Source organism: Lagopus muta, chromosome 2, assembly GCF_023343835.1.
Source record: "Lagopus muta isolate bLagMut1 chromosome 2, bLagMut1 primary, whole genome shotgun sequence".
Lineage (NCBI taxonomy): Eukaryota > Metazoa > Chordata > Aves > Galliformes > Phasianidae > Lagopus > Lagopus muta.
In genome coordinates, this window is record NC_064434.1 from 14,817,969 (window position 1) to 14,841,012 (window position 23,044).

Here is a 23,044-nt window from a genome sequence, read left to right on the forward strand (position 1 = left end):
CCAACCCAAAGCACTCTACGATTCTGTGATTTGCGCCTTATAAAGCGTCCTCAATAGTTCTAACAAAAAATGCACAGGGACCATTTTATGTATATAAAGATGTAGACTTAGATACGTACACATACACACAAACACACAGACAGAGCAGTCTGCAGATCTTTCCAAATCTTCATGTGTGCAATTTAATCAGCTAAAATTTCTGGTAATGTTTTTTGCAGTCCGGTAGATGTATGTTCATTTGTTTAGCTGCCAGACTTCACTTGGGTTGCTAGTGTGTGCTGGTAATAGGTTCCCTCTGTATCTCCTACACCAAAATAGTACTGCTGGAGCCCAGCCCATGTTCCATTACTTCCCAAAAGATCACATTAGCAGACCTTGCATTAACAGTATATATGTATTAGCATGATATAAAAGTATTGCCCAGAAGTACATTTTATCTTACCTAATACTTAGATCCTTTTTTCTTCTATTGCAAACTTCAAAATAAGAAAAGTCTGCTTTCTTAGAAGAAAAAAGAAAATCAATAGAAATACTGATATCAAATGAAAAGCTGAATAGCAGTGCCAGAGATGTTAACTTTTGCCAGTGTCCATGACATCTATTCTGTGGGAAAGAGAAATCACAAGGATATATTTTAGAATCAAAACAAAGCCTGGCAATGTGAAATCAGGTTCTGTTCTCCTTTTTGCAGCTGTGAGTATTATCAAACAATTGCACTGATATGACAATAACAAAGCTACAAAATGGATCCTTTGAACTTAAAGGGAAGTATGTAGTCCTGATACATTCATACATACTTATAAACGTAATCCCAGCACTGACAGAAGATTAAAAACTAAGAATAGGCTATCACAGTCAAAATGATCAAACAGAACAGAATGTGTCCCTCCACTACATATTGCGAGGTCCTTCCAGGCCAGACTTTGTGAGGCATGGACAGTGGAACCACAGGACCTGTTAAAATCAGAGTCTGTACTAAGGGAATTGCAGAAATTGCCTAATGTGACTTAGGAAAAGATTTAAAACCCCATCTTGTTTGCATTTAAGCCAGCGTTAAAGTTTTGGTTCTCTGATCAGGGCTGGGATATCTATGAAAATATGAACCAGCTTGCCAGAGTGCATCCAGAGATGTCTGTAAAGGAGAGAAAGGCAGGTGTGGAAAATAACCAGCAAATCGTAAAGATGAGTGTTTTGTAGTCATCTTCACAACATGGAGCATTAGAAAACTCTGGAAAACTCCTGAGTGGCTCTGTTGGTGACATATGGTGGATCTTTAATATGTATGTCCACTTCTAAGAGAGTGGCAAGCTTTAAAAAACAAAAAGGTTGGTGTCATTTTTTTTTTCCCCTATTAGGAAAAAAGTGTATCAGTCTGATGGCAGAAGCATTTTTGTTATTTATGTATGTAATCCTACGTAAACATGCATCACCTTTCCTAAAAAAGGAACAGATGGAAGAATGGCAGCACCATCTCCTGGTCGATATAGGAAATGGGGACCAGTGTGTGTCAGAAAGAAGGGACAAGTAATTTCTTTGTGGGTTTGAAAAGGACTGTACCAGGAAGTAACTTCACAACAGCATGTTCCCTCTCTACTCACTTTGATACACTTCAGAGAAGAAAAACATTTGGTGTTGTTATGATTACGGAAAGCACACACTCACAACTACGAAGAACAAATTAAGGTCGCTTCTCCCTTTAAAAAGCTCTCCCATGTTGGCTTCTCTGTTTTTCTTTGCTTGTAGTAATAGCAGACTTCAAAACTATCATGGCATATAAGTGAGGCCAGTTGCAGTGCATTAATAAAGTCTTGAAAGATAATAGAAGACCACAGAAGTTTCCTGTAGTCAGAAAATAATGGATTATGTTAATTTCCAGAGCTGTAGCCAAATTTCTGTCTTGCTGAGTAGGTAGGGAAAATAGCAGAACAATGTTGTAAATACCATAAACTGCTGGCTCATTAAAGTGGAAGGCTGTTACACACATTTAGAAAGTGACAACAGGCCAAACTAAGTGAGGGTAAGGCCTGAGAAGGGAGACTGAGTTGGGCAACTTGGTAAAAGACAGCCATAGAAGAGAAGAGGGAAGAAAACAAGAGGAAGGAAGAGATTCTAGAAACTTCTACAGCTTGTTCTTGCAAAGGGTAGAATTGGCATGTCACAGGCATCCAGATCTCATTTATAGAACCATCTCAAACAGCATGAGGGAAAAGACTTGGCACTAGGTCCAATTTTCTGGTGTATTAAATGAGAATAAAGCACTCCTTGCGTTACACAAACAGGAATGGCTGTTTGCTGGTTTTCCGTTCTTGTTTTATGCTTTGAGGGTTATTTTGCTTTGAGAAACTCCTGAGTGCTTCTAAGGAATTCTTGTTGTAGATGATCATGAAAGTCACGAAAGATGAGAGTTACAAAATCATTCGTTTCTCCTCACCCTCCTCCCAAAGGAAGAACGCTCCTTATAAGACACAGGTCTTTACTCAACTGAAGATTCAAAACCCGAAAGTCATAGGGGTTCCAATGATTCCCATGGGAAAATATGCAGTTTTGTACAGCCCACAGTCTTGCACATGGGTGGGGTGCAGTTTTGCTTATCTCATTAGCTCAGAACCAAGATCAGGCCTTTTGCCTCGGGGCATCATTTCCTATTCAAACATGCACTAAACAAAAGTAATTCTCAATCACTGTGCCACAAAATCTAGCTTCCTTTCTAATCAAATCATTAAACAGTATATTTTAGGAATTCTCTGCTTAGTGATATAATGTCTTTCATCAAAACACACTAAATGCTGTTTCCTCATTCATGTTTCATCATCTCTTTATGCATTTATCATATTCTTGTTTAGTTCTTAACCACACAAGTAACAATTAAAATTCCTTAATGGGGGAAGAAAGCATTCCTATCAATACTGGGTATCAGCAAGCTCTGAAAGTGTTCTTGTACTAGACATGGTGCTATGTTTGTATAAATCCCCCAAATAAAACAAAATTTACACCTAGACATGCCATCAGACTAACATAGGGATACAAAATAAGTGATTCTTATTAACACGGAACAAACAATATTACTAAATTAATCACACTTCTTTAATTACTATTTATTGTTATACTAATTACAGTGTCTAAACATCTTAATCTACAACTCCATTGTGCTTGATTTGGTCAAAATACAAATCACAAATACTCCATAGCCCTAAAAATATTTATGGACAAACAACTTTTATTGTTAGCACGTCCCTGTGAGATAAGAAATAAATGGAAGAAAAATATTGAGTGGGAAAATACAACTGATAAGTGAAAAAGAAACCTACTTGGCTTTCTGTATCTTGCCTAGAGAAGGTACAAAGCAGCAAAAGATAAAAATTCCACACTTCAATAAAACATAAAACAGATCTGTTCTGAGACCCGTGCAAACCAATAAATGATTTGAAAACAGGCAAAGCTAGTTTGTACATTAAAAACAACAACAACAAACCATAAAAAAAAACAACCAAGCAAACAAAAGCCAGCAAGAACCCTTTCTGAAAAGCCCTACATAAAGTCAATTCTGAAGAGCTGCAGGAGGTCCTCACAATATTACATGACACCTGACAAAACAGCAAGTGAAAATCAGTGATGCCAAATGCCAAGTTATATCCTTCACCAAACAGTCACAATGAGGAACACCAGTTCATCTAGTAGTTGTTAGTACTTAGGAAAAGAGATCCTGGAATACGGGTGAAATTTCAGCTTCCCAAAATCTCTACTCTGTACTCAATAGAAGTTTATAAGCAGAAAAGACAGCAGAACTTAGATACAAGCAGTGGCAGAGGATATATATTATAGATATATTATATACAAAAGTACAGAAACAGTCAACAAGGATAAACATAAATATGAAACATGCCATGCGAGGGAAGACTAAATGAAATAGAACCTTTCATTTTGGGGGGGGAAAACAAGCCTTTGAGGGTTATGATAGAAATCATGGATGGTATTGAAGAGAAAAGGTACAAAACTCAACAATAAATCATCTGCAAGAGAACAAGAGAATTTCAATAATCTTAGTGTATCAAGTGCCAAAGCTTGTGAGTTCTGGAATCCACCAAGAGAACTGGGTGAAAAAGCAGCATTCAGAGAGAAAGCTACAAGACCAGGAGTATGCAAATCTCACAGTGAAAGAAAGTCATCAATGTACCTTCATATCTGACTACTTACTCATAAATAATTTGAATGAGGAGGCGAGGACTGAGAAGACAAAGCCTTCTGATACCATGTTGTTCATGGAAGGAAAGACAAGGTGTGGCTGAGAAGAACTGTAGAACCTCTCAGGGCTCAATTAGCTACAGCTATTCTGTAGAACGTGGGAGACATTCTACAGAATGAATGGCTCTGGCATTCACCTCATGCAGACTCACAACGCTGTCCTGAATCCTTGGTAAGATACCCTACACCATCTGTGAGGGTGGACAGGTGCTGGAACAGGTTGTCAGTGAGGTTGTGGATGTCCCCTCCCTGGAAGCATTCAAGGCCAGGCTGGATGGGGCTGTGAGCACCCTGGTCTGGTGGGAGGTGTCCCCACCTATAGCAGGGGGTTGGAACTGGATGATCCTAAAGGTCCCTTCCAACCCAAACCATACTATCATCCTCTGATCTGAAGCAGAACTCCCATCTGGGTAGCTGACCTGAGCCTTCAGTGGCTGGCCATAAAAGAGATGATTTTCAGTACTGAGAGATGCAAAGTGATGCAAGCAAGGAAAAAAGAATTCCATACTACAAGAATAACAGACCATTTTGCACAGACCACTGCACTTGAGGAGTGAGATCTTGCAACCCCAGTAGGTGTCTGTAGGACAGTGGCAGCTCAGTGCTCAGCAGCATTCAACAGCACAGTGAACCACATTAATATTTAGGAAAAAAAAGCCACCAACATCGAGAGCACAAAAAGCAAATGTGCCGCTTTGTATATCCAGTGCACGCCCGTATCTTCAACACTGCACGCTGTGCCCATCCCGCTATCTAGTAGAATTGGAAGAGCTCATAGAAGAGCAACGAACATCCCCCATCGTGAGAGCTGACGCACACTTCGGACAGCCACCCGAGAAGCAGCGCAGCGCCGCCTAAGATGGCGGCTCCGCCCGCACCCACAGTGCTCCGCGCGGGGCCGCGCTTCCGGGTACGGGCCCTGGAGGGCGGCGGGCCCGGGGCGGCGTGAGGTGCTGCGGGCGGGCGGAGCGCGAAGTTGGCCGGACCGAATGTGAGCGGCGGAACGGAGGAGCGGGCGGACGGAGGAGCGGGAGGGAGCCGCGCGCTCGGACCATGAGGCTCCGGCTGTGGCTGGTCTCTGCCCTGATGCTGCTCTGGGCGCCGGGCGGGCTGCGGGCGCTGGGGCGGCCGCCGCGAGAGCTGCGCTACGGTAAGGGGCGGGGAGGGAGGAGGTGGGGAGCGCTGCCGCGGCCTGGGTACGTGTAAGGGAGAGCGGCTGCCCTGCGCTGAGCGGAACGGGGAGGGCCGTGAGGGCAGGGCTGGGGCTGCCGGAGGCCCTGCGGTCCCGCTGCCGCCGGTGCGAAGCGCTGGGCCTCGGTGCGGAGAGAGCGCCGTGCCTCCGCTGTGTGCCCACAGGGTTCCTCGCAGCAGGGGTAGCGCGGGCGGTCCTGTGAACGTTGTCCCTTCGTGGCTCTGTTAGGAGTTGCCACTGCGGAGAGCGTGAAGCTGCTGGAGCTGAAGGTGGCTTCTACGGAGCTTAATGTGGAGAAAGGCTGTTTTGTCTAGCTCCCGTACCTGAGCGCTTACTTTGGAATAAACGTGAGAAATAATTCAAATGATTTCTTGGAGACCGGGTCTCTTGTGAAGAAGTTTTAATTTGCGATTGCAGTGGTAGGTGTCCTGCAAGCAGAGTGCACAACCAGATACACATCATGGCCTTATATCCCCTATCTGCTGACACTGAGTGTGCCTCCTGTTTCATCCTTGATTGAGTACTCCAGGTTCACCATCTATCCAAAGCTTGCTATCTCCCTCCCATTATCACTCCATAATTTGTTACCTCCTGACCTCTGCTAGTTTTGTAAATATTTATCTTGTCTGCCCCATCCATTTCCCTAATCTTGACACTGGAGCCTCTTGCTTTCTGCTACGTATCTACCTATCCAAGCTTAGCTGGTATCCTAGCTGGTCGGTGGGTTTTTTCAGTTGCAAAAGCACATCTGTTGCTCTCACACTTTCTCTGCTGCCAGGTTCACATTCTTTGCACGCACGTCCCCTACGCAGTTGACAAAGTCTGTTTCTCTTTGTTTCTTCAAGTAAGTGGAATCCATAAAGCAGTTGCCTGATCTCCCACCATGTACCTGCCAGATAAGTTTGTTTCTTCTTATGCAGTTCTGGGTGCGTATGTGTGTCTTACAGCCTTTACCTTTGGTAGCTCACTCTCCCCCACTGATATCCCCAAGGGAGGAGAGTACACAGATTAACCTGCCTGACAGTCTCCTCTTATCTCTCAATGTGCACACTTTATTCGTTAACCACAATCAAACCTTACCTTGTATCAAGGGTCCTGAGGTATGTCCCTTTGGTTCAACATTCTATTACTTACGCAAAAACACTGTGTCATCTCCCACATAAAGATGTTGCAGATCTCTGTGATGAGCATGAGCTTCTCCCTGTAGAGAAGCAGAGGCTGCAGTCGCTCATTGCCCACTCTGATGTCTCCAGGTGCCAGTGGTGACTGCCTTGGGCCCACCTCCTTGTGTAGATCTTGGATACCTGGCAGGTACCAGCCTGTGCCTCTGTCACTCTCCCACACCTGCGGTTGACTTTTTGTTCAGTGCAGGCCACAGCAGTTAGTCACTGCGGGAAGCAGGTGGGGAGAGCACCCAGCAGGGGATGTTCCAGGAAGTGTAGCAAAATGCAACAAATACAGCACATCCCTTTAGCATCAAGGTCAGGGGCTTCTTCAGGCAGAGGTCACATCTGGGGCCATCAGATGTTACGCCTTCTAAAGAACCCAATTGCTACAAACTTGTGTAACCTTACCTGATTCTTTTGTGTTCCAGGCCTCTGTACCACCATGCCCAGACTATGAGCTCTTCCATTTTATTAAGTGATGTGTGGAGGAGAAACTCCTTTCTTCTACTTGCTTCTAAACTGTCACTCTTGGGTTCTGTTGCCAGAAATAGAGGATATGGAACAATTAGTCATTTTCCCCATACTGTAGTGACTTGCAGACATTTATAATCTGTCACCTTTGTCTTTTTTTTTTTTTCTTTTTTTTTTTGTACAAGCGACAGAAGCTTGGTCTGTGTAATAATTCTTAGCGTGAGAAAAAGTTCACGAGTTTACTGGTCTCTGTTCCTTTCATGTATATGCCCTGTATTGGTATGGGTTTTTATTTATGTGAGATGCATGGCATGCTAGAACTGCAGCCAGCATTTATGATACAGAGATGCCGTGGGTTACTAATGATGAAGCACAGTGATGAATGCTTTTTATTTTGGCCTCTCTTTTTGTTGTTTAGTAGTCATTCCAAGACCTTTTCCTTAAGTAGCAGCAACTATGCTGAAGTACTTTGCACTAGTAAGGCTTTTTTTTCTTGCATTTATCTCACACACTGAATTTCATGAAGCATTTTGTTGTTCTATCACTCAGTAAATTGAATCTGTAAAAGCATTTTGTGAGGGAGCTCATCTAAAATTTTTATAAATCCAGATAGGCTCAGTTAATTGTGTTATGCTTATCCATGCATTTTCTCCTTTCAGAAGGCTAATAAGTTACTGCTAATTCCATAAAGACTTATGGAGGCTGCTCACTGCTATCTTATTTAGCCACAGGTCTAGTAGTTCTCACTTTGTTGTTGTTATCTGTTTGTCAGGGAAGCAAAAGTCAGTGATTTTTTTGGTTCTTTTTTGGTGCAGTTCTTTAGCGTTCATTCTTGGGGGTCATCTTTGCAGCTTAGTTTTAGGGGCCCCTTTGATTATTTCTCTGGATTGTTCTTTTGGTGATAGTAATGGCTGTTTCAGATGGTAGCTTTGTTTTTGACAAACTGCTCTTCAAAACCTTTTTGCCTATTTCACTCTGATTTTATGTTCATCTTTCGTTGGAGTTCTGTTTCCCTAACTTTACACACAGCTCAGTTTTCTGAAATGTCATCTCTTCTTTGCAATAACTTCTTTGTTCTGGTTAACCTGAGGTTGAGTTTTCTAGAGTGAAATAATTCACAGCTCTGACAAGTAGCCTCCTTCATGAAGTTCAAGGGTTGTTGTTTCATGGCTAAGAGCTTTATTGCTCATCTCTTTAAAAGCTTATTTATTTCAGCAAGGAAAAAGTATTATTGAGTGAAAACAGAATTTGACAGAATAGAATACGTTGATGAAAAAGACTTGTGTCATTTCCTAGCATTTTTCAGCTGAAAGAATGTTAGGGTGTGGTGCTCCAGCAGTTCAAACTGACCTAAATTGGGACTGCCACAATCCTGCTTTCTGATCCCTTCCTCATTTTTGTGAGTGCATGCATGGAGCTGAGCTGCCTGGAAGCTGATCGCCATCTTTTGGCAAGGGGCACAGTGTCTCTGTTGGGGTAGTGTGTGCCATTTGCTCCCTGTACTCACTGACAGTGTGACTGCCCTATGCATGTGGAATGGGGAGAGATTGTGCACAGGCTGAGGATTGGAGGTAGGAGCACATCAGCCTCAGTTTGAATTGCTTCCAGTTTGTGTGGAAGTGGTGTTCCTCACAGGGAGTGGAGGAGCAGCGCTGAGCTCTGCTCTGTGTGACTGCAGCAGGGCCCGAGGGAAGGGCATGGAGCTGTGTTGGGGGGCAGCTGGGGGTTAGGGGTGGGTTCTGCACCAGAAGGCATTGGGCATGGACCAGGCTGCACAGGGCTGTGGGCACGGCCCCGAGTGCTGGAGTTCAAGGAGCATCTGGACACTGCTCTCAGATACAGGGTTTGATTTTGGCTGGTCCTGTGTGGAGCTGGAGGTTAGACTCAGTTGTGGGTCCCTGCCGACTTGGGATGTTCTGTGATTTTCTACTGGTCAATACAATGACTTATTATGGTTTTGCCTTTGAAAATTTAATGCCAGCTCTTACTTTTTTTTTTTTTTTCATTTGTCCTTTATCTCTGAAGATAACCTTTTATAACTATTAAATATTTACGCTGTTTGTTGGAGCTCAGACATGTCTGAATGATAACGGGGCTTAATGTACTTGAAAAGAACAGCACAAATATCCAGCTTCAGTGTTGTTGACTGTTTTGCCATAACTGTATTACTTCAGTCCGTTTTCCATTGCAGCACATTGCCACAGAGTGTTATGTACCTACTCAGGATTGCCTAGAATGTAATCTGCTGTATGCAACATCTGACTTAGTCTAACATTTCTCGAGATCTCTAAATATAAGCTAGGCAGGGAGAAATGCAATAGCTGTTGCTGTCTTGGGCAGGCAACATTCTTTGAATTGCTCACTTATGCAATATAGAACAGATCAATAAGAGATTCTGAGGCAGATAATCTGGCCTTGAGTTGTTTTATCTCAGTACTTCTCAAAGACCGCACACAGCTCAAAATGAATTGCATCAGATAAAGAAATGACTGATTAAAATTGTTCAGTAAGGATCTGTGTGACATACATTAGAAGACCATAATTTATGACTTACTGAATAAAAAAAAAAAATGGTGGTGATGATGGATAAACTTAGCTTAGTGATGCAGAAGGCAGCATAAATCATCCACAGTCAATTTTGAATTATCCATCACCCTCAGTGGGACAAGGCACAGAAAGTCCTTAAAGCCAAGAACATATCTGTATATCTGTACAGGAGGGAAGGGGCTGGAAGTTTACCTTCATGTCAGGAGTGTGCAGTGAGATAATTGCTGACAAAATCCTTATGCAAGGTTCACAGAAACACAGAATCATAGAATCACTGAAGTTGGAAAAGAGCTACAAGATCATCCAGTCCAACCATCCACCTATCACCAATAGTTCCATATCTCTCAACACAAAATCCAAACGTTCCTTGAGCGCCTCCAGGGTCGGTGACTCCACCACCTCCCTGGGCAGCCCGTTCCAGTGCCTCCTTCAGAAAAGTAGTATTTCCTAACGTCCAGCCTCAATCTCCCCTGGCGCAGCTTGAAGCCAAAGTTTAATAGAGGTTAAACTTTGTTCTTCTGGGTGGAAGTGTGTGTGTTAGAAAATGGGGCAAGACCTAGGTAAGAGGCAAATAATGTAAGTAGTTCCGTGCTCTGTCATTCCATTGGTGTTTCTTATCCTATTTTAATGTTCTGTATAGCAAAACAGCTATTTTGGTTTGAGCTGGCATAGCAGTTTCACTCCAAAAGCTGAAGTTTGGTGGTGTGCATCACAGTGTACCACACAGAGGAGAATCCAAGAACGTGCAGCCTGAGCAGCAGTGTGTTTGGTGTGTGATTCCAGCCCAGGGTGCTGTGCGATGGTTTTGGTCATTGCAGTGTTTTCCACAGGTAGCGTTACAGGCTGTAGTAAACCTGTACAGTTATGGTCTCCTGTCCACTTTGTCTCCCATGCAAACAGCAAATGCTTCATGTAGACATGGCCTGTCTTACTGAACGTAAATCGTTGCTGATTTTTTTGCTGTGTTTTGGTGGATGTTTCTGTAGAGGTACTTAACTGTGGTGGTTTTACCCTGAGGGTCAGCTGAACTGCTGCGTTATTCCTCCTCCTCAAAGGAAGAGGGGCAGAAAATACGGTGGAAAAGGGCTCAAGGGCTGAGATAAGGACAGAGGGATCACCTACCAGTTATTGTCATGGCTGAAACAGACTCAGTACAGTGAGAGTAATACAGTTTATAGCCTGTTACTAACAGGCTTCTCCTGTTCTCCCCCACATGCAAGGGAGTGGGGGCTGTGGTCAGTCATAACGCTTCATCTCTGCTACTCCTCCTCAGTCACTCTCTGCACCTTGTAGGTCCCTCCCACAGGATGCTGTCCTTCCTGAGCTGATCCCACCTGGGCTTCCCATAGGCTGCAGCTCTCCGAGCAATACTCTGGCATGGCTCTGTACCACAGGGCCCACCCTTCAAGGATTGCTTCAGCACAGGGCCCTGCAGGTAGCAGCTCCCCCAGTCCTCCTGCGCCACTACAGGCTGCTCTCAGTGGGCAGCAGCTCCAGCTGGGGGTTACTCCTGCAGACGTACATATCCATGGGCTGCAGTCTCCTCTGTGCAACAGCCACTTCTGCGTGTGGAGATCTGCTCTGCTTGGTGCCCATGGGCTGCAGGGAGCCAGCTTGCTCCGCTGTGTGCTAACACAGGGCACCCCTGTAGCCCCAGAGCCTTGCCTAAAGTACTTCTTGTGGCTTGTCTTCTCTTATTCATGTGAATCAGTCAACATTCTAATTTTCAACTGAGAAAAACAATTAAATATGATGGAAGTATAATTCTGCAGACAAGTACTTAAAGTCAGCTAAGAGAAGAACCTCAGCACTGCAGTTGTTACAAACTAACTACTGCAAGATTTTTGTTGTGAGAACGTATCCGTTTGGTTATGTGGCTTTGGTTTACACATGTAAGTACTATGAGCGACCAAAAGTGGAACATCGCCTTGCATTCAAGGTTGCTCTTTGTAGTATTTTTTTCTTTTCTCCCACAGTTAAAAACTGACAGCTGGGTAGTGCTGTTCGTGGCTGATGGCAGCAGTGACTCATCCCAGTTTCACTCTTCTGCTCTGGGTTAACGTGCTCAGTGTGGGGATTTCCTGCAGTCCTCTGGACACCGGTGGTTCTGATTATCTTCCTGATGCTTGCCATTCCTGCAGATGTATGTGACTGTACTGTTTGTCTGCCTGCAACTTCTCCACTTTTCAGCTCATGTTTGTGTGGTTCATGTCCTAATCTCTTGCCTTGCCTTCCTGTGCTGCTTTTAGTATTATCCTTTTTTCCTCCTTGAAACCTGCATTAACCTACACAGGTACATGGCCTAGGGGCTGAGAGGGGAAGAAGGCTCTGTTCTGCAGGGAGGCACCTGTGGCAGCCTCCCACTCAGTTTTGATCTGCAATTAACGAGATGTTGAGCAAGTTTTTAGTATCCTCTGCATTCCCTGCCTTCCTTTTTTATCTTACAGATTTTTGCTGAAACTGTCAAGCTCTGCCCCTCAGTGCTATGATATGCCTTCAGTTTTGGAAGGCCACATCCGAGCGAGTGCAAAGTAATGTCCAAAAGGAAAAGTGCAGTCAGAGAGGAGGGGACTAATCTCACCACAGTAGCCCACACAGTAATTAATCTCTGCTTGGAATCAGTTCCACTCTTTTTTTTTAGTATTTATTTATTTGGGAAGCAGCAGGGTTTTGTGGTTTGCAAGCTCAGTAGTGAGACTGACAGTTTCTGGAGAGCCGGATAAATGAGAAGACTGCATCTTGTGACTTGGCTCTTCTTGTCAGCAGGACATATGAAAGCATGTGATTTAGGGTTTTTTGAGCGTCATGTGCTGTTCTGGTTCAAGACAAGACAGTTGTATTGTCCTGTTTCATTTTGAATGTGAGATTGTTAGTTCAGGGGGCTTTCTTATCTTCATAATGTCAATATTTGATCAGGTATTGCCTTTTTTTTTCCTCCAGAAAGTACTCTCTGCTTGCACATGGAGAAATCAAACAGAAAATGCTCTTGTTCCTACCTGGCCTCAATTTACGAGGTGTGTAGTGAAGGAGAAAATTTCCAAGGTTGGCAGTTTGTGAGGTAACATACAGAAGCCACTTGAGGGGGAAAGGGGGGATTCAGCTGTGTTCAAAATAACCAGAAGTAGCAGCATAATAATCTGTGCGGTGTCTGCCAAATAAAATCTGCACTCTTAAAGAAAAATACTGCCCTGAAATTGATGAATGTTTCCCTGTACAGAAAAGCATTGGAGTAGTATAAGGGTACAGCTGTATGAGCAAGTTTTTCCTGAGATGAGCTAAAGGTTGTTTTGCAGACTTCTAGCTCTTCCACTTCTGAAAGTGTCCTGTGAATAAGGTAGTTAAAACTGCAGGAAAGGCAGATCAGTTTTCTTCATTGGAGAGGCAGTAAATCTGCTGCCTGCCTTACACAGCCCTCAGGCTGGGAGGTAAGTGCACCTGGAGGCTTTGTCTGGCTGCATGGTGACTAAGTTCAGGCACTCCTTTCTGATGTGGTTTAGCAATTTTGTTAGAGTTAGGGACGGCTCGAAAACTTGCCTTTTGGAATGCTCAGCATTAGCACTGCTGATGTGGCTGGCTAGTCTTATTGATGAGTTTGTCTAGAAATGTGTTTGAACAGTCAAAGCCTTTGTTGTGCAATGTTTTATAAGCAGGCTGACACCTATTGAGTTCTTGAACCTGTTTCTCTCACAAGTTCTTCTTATGTATACTCACTGAGCAAATTAGCAGTTGTTTTGGAGGAAATAAGTAAAATGATTTCTTGAAACCATTAAGAGCATGCATGGGCTCTTTCACATGAAGTGAGAGTGCTTCAGTTCTCTTTGTTTTCTGTCTGGCAGTGGCTCTGTACCAGAGGTACTGGAGGAAGAGGTAACAACGTGTGTAACAAATGACTGTGGAACAGCTTTCCCACAGATGGATCTCATCCTAGAATCACAGAATGGTTGGGCTGGAAGTGACCTTAAAGCTCATCCAGTTCTGACCCCTGCCATGGGCTGGCTGCCCCCCACCAGCTCAGGATGCCCAGAGCCCATTCAACCCGGCCTTAAGCGACTGCAGGAATGGGGCACCCACAGCTCTCTGGACAGCTGTGCCAGGGCCTCACCACCCTCTGGATAAAGACTTGCCTTCTGACATAGGATCATAATCATAAACTCATCGAATGGTCTGGGTTGAAAAGGACCACAATTTAGTTCATTTCGTTCCAGATCATCTAGTTTCAACCTGCCTGCTATGTGCAGGGTCACCAACCACCAGACCAGGCTGCCCAGAGCCACATCCAGCCTGGCCTTGAATGCCTCCAGGGATGGGGCATCCACAACCTCCTTGGGCAACCTGTTCCAGTGCGTCACCACCCTCTGTGTGAAAAACTTCCTCCCAATATCTGACCTAAACCTCCCCTGTCTCAGTTTAAAACCATTCCCCCTTGTCCTATCACAACCTACCCTCGTAAACAGCCATTCCCCCTCCTGTTTATACGCTCCCTTCAAGTACTGGAAGGCCACAATGAGGTCTCCCCAGAGCCTTCTCTTCTCCAAGCTAAACAAGCCCAGTTCCCTCAACCTTTCCCCATAGGAGAGGTGCTCCAGCCCTCTGATCGTCTTAGTGGCCCTCCTCTGGACCCGCTGCAACAGCTCCATGTCCTTCCTTAGTACTGTGTCCAGTTTTGGGCCCCTCACTGCAAGAAAGACATTGAGGCTCTGGAACGTGTTCAAAGGAGGGCAACAAAGCTGGTGAGGGGTCTGGAACACAGGCCATATGAGGAGAGGCTGAAGGAGCTGGGAATGTTCAGCCTGGAGAAGAGGAGCTCAGGGAAGACCTCATTGCTCTCTATAACTTCCTGAAGGGAGGTTGTAGTGAGCTGGGGGTCGGCCTCTTCTCTTGTGTCATTAGTGATAGGACCAGGGGGAATGGTTTCAAGCTACGGCAGGGGAGATTCAGGCTGGACATGAGGAAGTATTACTTTTCAGAAAGGGTGGTCAGGCACTGGAATGGACTGCCCAGGGAGGTGGTGGAGTCACTGAGCCTGGGGGTGTTCAAGGAAAGGCTGGATGTTGTGTTGAGGGACATGGTTTAGTGGGAGCTACTGGGAATAGGTGAACGGTTGGACTGGATGATCTTTTAGGTCTTTTCCAACCTTGGTGATTCTATGATTCCTGTGCTGGGGGGCCCCAGGCCGGATGCAGTGCTGCAGATGGGGCCTCACAAGAGCTGAGTAGAGGGGTACAATCACCTCCCTCTCCCTGTTGGCCGCCCCTTTAATGCAGCCCAGAACACAGTTGGCCTTCTGGGCTGTAAGCGCACACTGCTGGCTCATATCCAGCTTCTTGTCCACCAGAACCCTTCTCTGCAGGCTGCTCTCAAGGAGCTCTTTCCCCAGTTTGTAGAAATACCTGGGATAAATCAGACCTCTAACATCAGTCTCCCCTCTTCCAGTTTAAAACCATTCCCCCTTGTCTTACTGCTTTCTGCCTGTGTAAAAAGTCTGACTGGACGTTACTGCAAGCCCAAGAGCGACTGTTCTAGGTGGGGTGCTGCAGACTTTGTTTGCCTCTTCTAAGGTTGGAAAGACTTGGGATTGTATTTTCTGGTCTAGCTTAGGACTGTGAGTTACATCTGAAGTGTCTCTACTCACTTGAATTCATGTGTTTTGATGTGTGAAGAATAGCATCAGATGGCCTAATGAGGAATATGGAGCCCTTCAGCCATTGAATCATTGTCCAGCTGAATCAGAAGAGTTGTTGGTGAGCTGCTCACCGGCTTCTGGGAGTGTTTGGTGCTTGCTGGCAATCAGCTAGAGCTCAGGACCCAGGTGGCACTGAGTGCCACACAAAACATGGACAAGAGCCCTTTTCTTTTTTTCCAGGTTAGGAGATCCAGGTGGTTTAACAGTCACACAGCCAAGTGCTTGTTGTGCTTGCTCCCAGACTGCTGTCTCCAGGCTTGTCATCCCGCCCCACTGCCCCTTCACATAAGATTTGTTTCTGCTTTTATTTCTTGTTGGATGGTTGGAGGAATAATAACTGTAATTATTCCTGCAAACTCCTCTGCAGCTCCTTTGGTCACTTTTAATTCCTGGAGGTAAAATTTTTAAATGCTGCTGGATCTCTTATTTCAACTAGAGACATTTTCTGTAATCAGAAAACTATCAAGAGAATTTTTTAAGATATTAATTATGTCTTCTAGTTTCAAAATTTGTGTCTCTAGATAAGCTTAACCTCTGCATAAATAATGTAATTCAAAAGAATGCTTATGAAATGGCTGACTTGCCTCATTTACTTGTTGCTTTCAGGGCCATAGATTGAGCATGAGATCATGGGAATTCACTGTTCTGCTTATGAAAGCCAGGGTGGTTGGGGAAAGATGCCATTGGTATTTGAATTGGAAGCAGAATACTAGAAGAGAAACATCTTATTTGAAAAAAATAGGCAGTGGCTTCCAATTCCACTGAAGTGTTGGCCAGCACATTCTTGAGCTCTTTGCTGATGGAGTAGTCTGGTACAATGCCCATTAGCCCATCGTTTGCTTGGAAGAGACTTTCCTGTATTAAGGGATAGTTTTGGGGCAGTAAACTTAGCCTTGAAATGGGGTGAAGGAAAAGGAAGAACCACAAGTTGTGAGGAGAAGACAAGTCACTGCTGTGGGTTTGCTTTGATTTTGGATTGTCGTCTCTGTCACCGATGTTCTTTCACTGTTTCTCTTGCAAACCTGAGTGCTTTCAGTGTGTGTTTTATGGGTTCCCCTGGCAGGGAAGGTGCGTGGGATGAAGGCTGGCTATCATAAGGTAATGAAAATGAAGATGTAAATGTTAGAGTTTAATGCTGGAGGTAAGGCGTCCCTCTCCAAAAAGAGAAGAATGCAGAAATCTAGGAGGGGATGGAAGGAAAAGAACCACTAGAATGTGGTTTAGGAAAACCTGAGTCAGCTCAGTGCACTGAAGCCCACAGGGAGTGACTCTTGGACCACAGTGGAGATAATGGAGCAGGAATGCCAGTTGGATCATTAAACTCAAATAAAAAATAGTGAGCTCTGGGGTCGTGATGGCTTCTGTCCACAGGCTGCCTACGGATGGGCTCTGTACACCTCTGTGTTTCATTTAGAATGACACTTCATCTGTTATGTTTAATAAATCATGAGCGTGAATTCATTTTCACAGTATGAAAATCTTAACAGAAAAACTGGGGTTTGTGTGCTATGAATCTATCGATTTCCACATCTGTCTGATACCTGAATTAGCTGACTGATTTATGTCTAGCAGCAGCATGTCTTAGAAGTTAATTACATGTTGCAAGTAAAATGAAAGCAAACATTTAGGAAGAAGGAAATGTTAACAAGTGCATTCTTGTTTTGGTGTCCCAGGAAGTAGGAGTGCCCCGTTTCAGCTGTTACTCTAGCAGAACATGTTACTCATCGCATAGCTCTGTGTTCTGTACTCACCCCTTGCTGAGTGGAGCGGGACTGGAGTGGGACTTCTGAAGTTCTCTGCCTACTCAACAAAACCGTAATTTCTCTAGCAGGCTCTGCAGGTCACAAAATCGAGATGCGGGTCGTTCTGACTGGCCATGGAGGCGACTGCATCTTGCTCTTAGCTGTGGCTTTCCTCTGGTTTTGGGGCAGTGCTCTGCAAGTAGGAGCAGAAGGCAGCAGGGCTGGTTGTGCTGTGCAGCTGGGGCCGTGCCCTTTGGGCAGACCGTGGTCAGCAGTTACTGTGCAAGGCCCCGAGCAGCACAGTGCAGTGCCACTGCGCCTCAGGTTTAATTAAGAAGAGTTTAAGACTAGAGTTTCTCTTATCTTGTTTCCTCCTGCTAGGTGCAGCTGCTTGCGAGAAGGTGCTGTGCCATAAGCAATCAGTTACAACATCCCACAAAGGAAGGTGGTGGAAATTTGCTTTTGCATATAACCCGAGATGCTTGGTAATCGATTGCAGGTGCTTTCGACCTGTGTGTTGTAAACAGAAATCAGGGAATTGCATCTGCACTGCCTTTCCTGTGTTGCCAAATGGCAGGGAGGGGCCACGTGCTAAGGAGCATTCCAGGAGCTGCGGCCTGGTGGCTTCTGGTGGGAGAGCATGAGGACAGATTGGCCATCTGTCAGCAGGCTGTGGGGTCCTTTGGGGTGCTTTGGTAATGTGGCCTGGTGAGGAGCTGAGAGGGGTGTGATAGAATCACAGAATGGCTCAGATTGGAAGGGACTTCAAAGTCCACTCAGTCTCAGTTCCCTGCCCCACCCTTTTAGTTTTAAACCATTGCCCCTTGTCCTATCACTGTCAGAACACGTAAAAAGTCAGTCTCCCTCCTGCTTATGAACTCCCTTTTAAGTACTGGAAATTCTTACGCATTAAAGCACAACTGGACTTGGAGAAAAAGGGAGATTTTTAAAAACAGAGGAAGAACAGAAGTCCTTCTGCCTCCTGTAAGCCAGTGGCCGACTCCTCGTTTGGAACAGGGTAGGAAAATGGTGAACTGGAAGCAGGAGCCTCTGTGGAAACCTGCAAATAGCAAGGAATCTGTTATCACCTGTGGAAGCAAAGGCAAACATCTCAGAAAGAAAGAAAGTGCTCCAGAAAGAAGAAGTGCAAATTGTTGTGTCTGGCAAAGGAGTGCAGGAGGGCTTATTGGCTGGAGTGAATGCTGTTTGCCAGAGGTGCTTGTATACTTGTTAAATTTACAAGCATCTGCTGAATATTGGCTTGAATTTGTAATTTGTGCATGGTTTTCATGCCCTTTGTCTCCTTCTTCTGAAGAAGTTTTCTTGTTTGGAGGAGGGAAGTCAGAGTTCTGTTCGATGATAAGTGACTGGGGAACGAGGGGATACCTCGTGTGAGGTGCCTGGCTTGTTATTTCTGATGGACGAAGCTATGTAGCCATCTATTTTCTGGCTGCTGTTGAATAAAGAGGTAATAACTGCAGTCCTGACCTGCTGTGAATTTGGTAGAAGTTTCTTCGGTTTGAATCATGTTTTGCTTTGGATGGAATGGGGAACAGCAGGTGAAGATGAGAAGCTATTCATCCCAGAGCAGTGGGGAGTGTTCTTTCCTGCTTGCTTTCCAGGAGGGCATGAGCTCTGCACAGCCATAGCAGTAAAAGTGATGGCCTAGTTGCTCTAAGAGTTCTCTCAGAAGTCAATTAAATTCTGTTTCTCTCTGATCACGTCTTTTGTTTCATGCTATGATTTCTACTTGGCTGCACAAAATGTACTTTTGCAGAAATGTACAACAGTTATCCTAACATTAGAGCAAACTGTGATGTTGCTATAGCAGGCCCTGGTTTGCTGTTTGATGTCTGCATTTGTGAAATAGCCTATTGAAGCTATCAAACCTTCTGTTTCTCTTCCAGATGCAGTTGAATCCATGCTCTCAGATTATGACATCCTTTCTCAGTCCAGTATCCAGCAGCACTCACTGAAGAAGAGAGACCTCCAGCCTGAGACTCATGTAGAGAGGCTTTTAAGTTTCTCAGCCCTGCAAAGGTAATTAAATAATCAGCAATGAAATAATGTTGTCTTTCAGTTTATGATGAATAACACACAGTTCCAAACTCAGAAATTATCACTGTGGTTTCTATCATGACTGGCCCATTCTTTTAAGTTACTGGTCTGCATGGCTGTGTGAATGGCTTCGGAGAGACTCAGAGGAAACAAAATTATGTCAGGATTCTGGCTGTTGAAATGGCAGAGGTCTGTGCTTGCTTTTGCTTTGTTCTTAGGTGTAGTTTCAGGTAGACTGCTGTCACAGATGGGGTTGGATTTTACCACTTCTACCTCATCTTGGTAACACTGTCTAACTTGATTGTCGTTTGGTTACTGAGAATCTGTACCTTCAGTTTGGGAAAAGTGTGTTTTGTTGCCCAAGAGGTTTTTCTTTTGCAGTGATTTAATCTTGTTCCTACCACGCGTAAACTCTGCATTCAAGAAAACTACTTTTCACCAGATGTGAATTATAAGCACTGGTGAAAGGGGAGGAAGAGATTAAAAAGAAAAGTAAGCGAGCTTTGAGAAAATTTAACTTAAAATAGATGAACAAATCCCCTTACCAGCTTTTCCTTTGGTTAAATATGTTAGCAGTGTCAGGTTTTGCTTGAATGCATATAGAGGAGGTGAATCATGAGCAATCCTTGACTCTTGTGTTGTTTTTTTTGTTTCTTTTTTTGTTTAAAATTGAACATCTTGAGCACTTAAAAATGCTCTGTAGATGTACTGATGATTTACAGTTCTGAATTACGTGGTGTATGCTTCTATACTTTGCTCATCAGAGTTAATGCTTTTAACTTCTTTTGGACCTTCAGAAAAATGAAAACTTTTGTGTTTGTCTTTTGCTTAAAAATAAATGGAAGTAAATTCTTTTACAGGCACTTCAAATTATACCTAACTGCAACTGCTGAACACTTTTCAGAAAAATTTCAAGCATTAATTGTGGATGGTGAAGGCAAGGAAAAGGAGTATCATGTTCAATGGCAAGACTTTTTCACTGGACATGTTGTTGGTTAGTATGGACCAGTCTGTGTCAGTGCTGAGAAAGCACAGCTGTGCTGAGTCACTTGGCCACAGTAAATGCTATGTTACACTCATTTTAATCAAGTATGGATAGGTTGAATATGCAAACTTGATTCTTCTGCCCTTCAGGTTTTCTGGTGGTTTGGTTTTTTTTGTTTGTTTTTGTTTATTTTTTAAGCTGTTGTACCAAGCTTCTGATTTTGGACTTCCATTGAGCTTGGCAGCACGTGAATATAAGTTTGCACAGGTAGCAGCTTGTGATTTTCTTTGTTTATTTTTTAAGATGATAATGGAGAATGTGGGATTTCAGTATTTTTGTCACAGAAAGCAAATCCCAGGTAGTGATGATGCAGTGTTGCCCATGTTGTTACATTAAACTACTTTAATGTGATTCTTAGGAGGCTGCTGTTCTGGAAACAAGGGGCGTTTCGCCCCTCTTTGGTCTAACACTGACACTTCTGCTGAGTTGTTTTATTTTTATGTTGTTTTTGTGATGGGGTGGATTTCTTCCACTGGAATGCACACTGATGCTGTGATATTGCTGGCTGATGGTGAGATCCAGGTTTTGTTGCCAGAATTATCCATGTCCTTTTAACCAATCCCCAAGGCCTTCTCAACAGCACCCAGAAATTATCAGTTAAAGCCAAGCCTTAATGCCTGTGATCATTGAGAAGTTAAGATGGAGGAAGGAGCGCTGGCTCATGTCTTTTTTTTCTCTTTTTAGAATGTTCTCCAGAGGCTGAGGAAGTTCATCTGGCTTGAAGTTTAAAAAATAAAATAAAAAAATAAATCAGTGTGTTTGTAGAATCAGTGTTTTTGTAAGAATGCATGCACATGGAGCTGACTTTCTTTTTTAATCTCTGTGTCAAAGGGGAGCATAATTCCAAGGTTGTGGCACACATTGGGGATGAAGACTTTACTGTAAGAATCAATACTGATGGAGAAGAATATAATATAGAGGTATGCCTTACTGTTACGGGGAATAGTCAAAAAATCTCTTTTTCCTGTGGGTGTTTCTGTTTCTAGCCAGTCACAGTGACAGTTTTGTAGCTCAAAATAGACTTGGTGGTGGTGGTGGTATTCGTTTTAGAGTTAGTAGGAAGGTGGAATTAAAATGGAAAACCATTTTCACTTCAGAAAAAATGGAATTTTATTAGTGATTGCCATTCTGTGGCATTTGCATCTTTTAGATCCATCAGAGAGAAGATAGATCTTAAACAGGAAGAGATTTTAGAAACCGAAGTGGATAGCGTTGGTAATTAGTGGTGATCACGTCCTAGAGAAGAACAAACAGCACAGCCTTCTGAGCAGAGCTGAGGCTTAGTGAGCTTTCCAAAATTGTGCCTTTGCTATGTCTTGAAATTTTTCCCACTCTCTGGGCTTTGTTTAAAAATCTGCTTTTTCCCTGCTCCCTTCTTCCTGTTTTTCACCATTTTTATTGTGTTATTTTAAACTACTCATTTAAAATAAAAGATCAGCAAATGTATAATTAAAGGCTACCCTAATTACTTGTTCAAAGCAGTGTATTCCCAGACACAGGCTGTGTTAAAGTGGATGAATAACAGTAATTGTGGCTAAGTGTTGTATGGATATTGTAATTGTCTCCTAACCCAAGGATAATCAGAATTATAGGTAAGTTTGAGAAATCTGGTCCTATTAAAGTATAAAAATGTGATTAGAATACACGAACCATTCTCCTTGTGCTTTACATCAAGGGCAAACAGTAGCTGTTTGATCATGACAGAAAGCATTTTTAGTGTTTGTGGTCCAAGAATAACATAAGCATGTCTCAATTTCTCATGCAGTAGTCATGTGGAGACTACAGCTTGTCCACACATCCCCATGTCAGCTTTGCCTCTCACTACCCTGAGATCATGCCTGCATGTGGTCAGAGTTGGTAGGTGCCAAAGACCATTCCCAAAAGGCAGTGCTGACAGAGCTGTCCCAATGTTGCTTTCTTTGCTTCCATGGTCCTCACTGCTGGGAAAGGTTTGGAATCTTAATGTAAATCCCTTGTGCATCCTGTCTTGTCCTGGGATGCGGAGTGTTTGCCCTCAGTTTCACAGCTTATAAGAATTGTCTCAAGTTCAGAGTGCTGCCTCAAGCCCAGAGGGAGCCCAGAGCCAAGTGATCTGCAGGGTGGTTTTGGACTGTCTGTGCTGCTTGGCCTTGCCCAAAGAACTGCTCCCATGTGTTGGTTTTTTTTTGTTGGTGTTGCTGTAGATGGTACTTACAGATAATAATAGGGAAGTGGCACTATGCATCTGCTGTGCAGTTAGGTTGTTTTTATGTTTTTCTTGGCAGTGTAGTTTTGTTGGGAGACTTATTTCCAAGGACAAAATTATTATAAAGCAAGGTACATGTGTATGTGTACACATAAAGCTGGGGAGACTTGGCTCTGTGTGTGTATGTGTGTATTCTACTTAAGTCTTTGCACCGACTGTGTTCCTAACTATCTGTGTTTCTGCTGCTCTTGTGCTCTCAGCCCCTGTGGAGATTTATAGATAATGTTCAAGATGAAAGATTGCTGGTCTACAGATCTGAAGATATTAAAGATTTCTCACGTCTGCAATCCCCCAAAGTATGTGGTTATTTAAAGCTGAATGAAGAGGATCTTTTACCTAAAGGACTGGAAGAGAGTAAGCAAAATGAAGGTAAGGATCCATACCCTGGGAGAGCAGGACCTTCCAAATGAATACTTGAATTCCATTTGTGTAAGCAAGTGAGATCACAACCTGGGCAATAATCTCTGTTGCTGCTGGTTTAATTCTTTGAAGTCACTGGTTCAGGAGGGAAAGCAGTGCCTGTTTTAATGCCCTCTTTCCCTCTCTCCCCCATACAACAAAACCCATAATGCTGAAAAGAATAAGCTGTCCTTAGCAGTATGTTTCTTCCTGGCTTGCTAAAAGGATGACTGGATCTATCCAAATGTAAGTGA

General features: G+C 43.8%; 1 protein-coding gene across 1 annotated transcript in view; it reads left to right on the forward strand.

Annotated features, from left to right (window-relative positions):
* The first annotated feature begins 5,133 nt into the window (after positions 1-5,133).
* ADAM17 (ADAM metallopeptidase domain 17) overlaps positions 5,134-23,044 on the forward strand; it is a 33,118-nt gene continuing 15,207 nt past the window's right edge. The window contains exons 1-5 of the mRNA XM_048936932.1: positions 5,134-5,392; positions 18,951-19,083; positions 19,962-20,095; positions 20,978-21,066; positions 22,592-22,760. Coding sequence (XP_048792889.1) covers positions 5,296-5,392; positions 18,951-19,083; positions 19,962-20,095; positions 20,978-21,066; positions 22,592-22,760 — 622 coding nt within the window. The 5' untranslated portion in view covers positions 5,134-5,295. The remainder of the gene's footprint in view (positions 5,393-18,950; positions 19,084-19,961; positions 20,096-20,977; positions 21,067-22,591; positions 22,761-23,044) is intronic.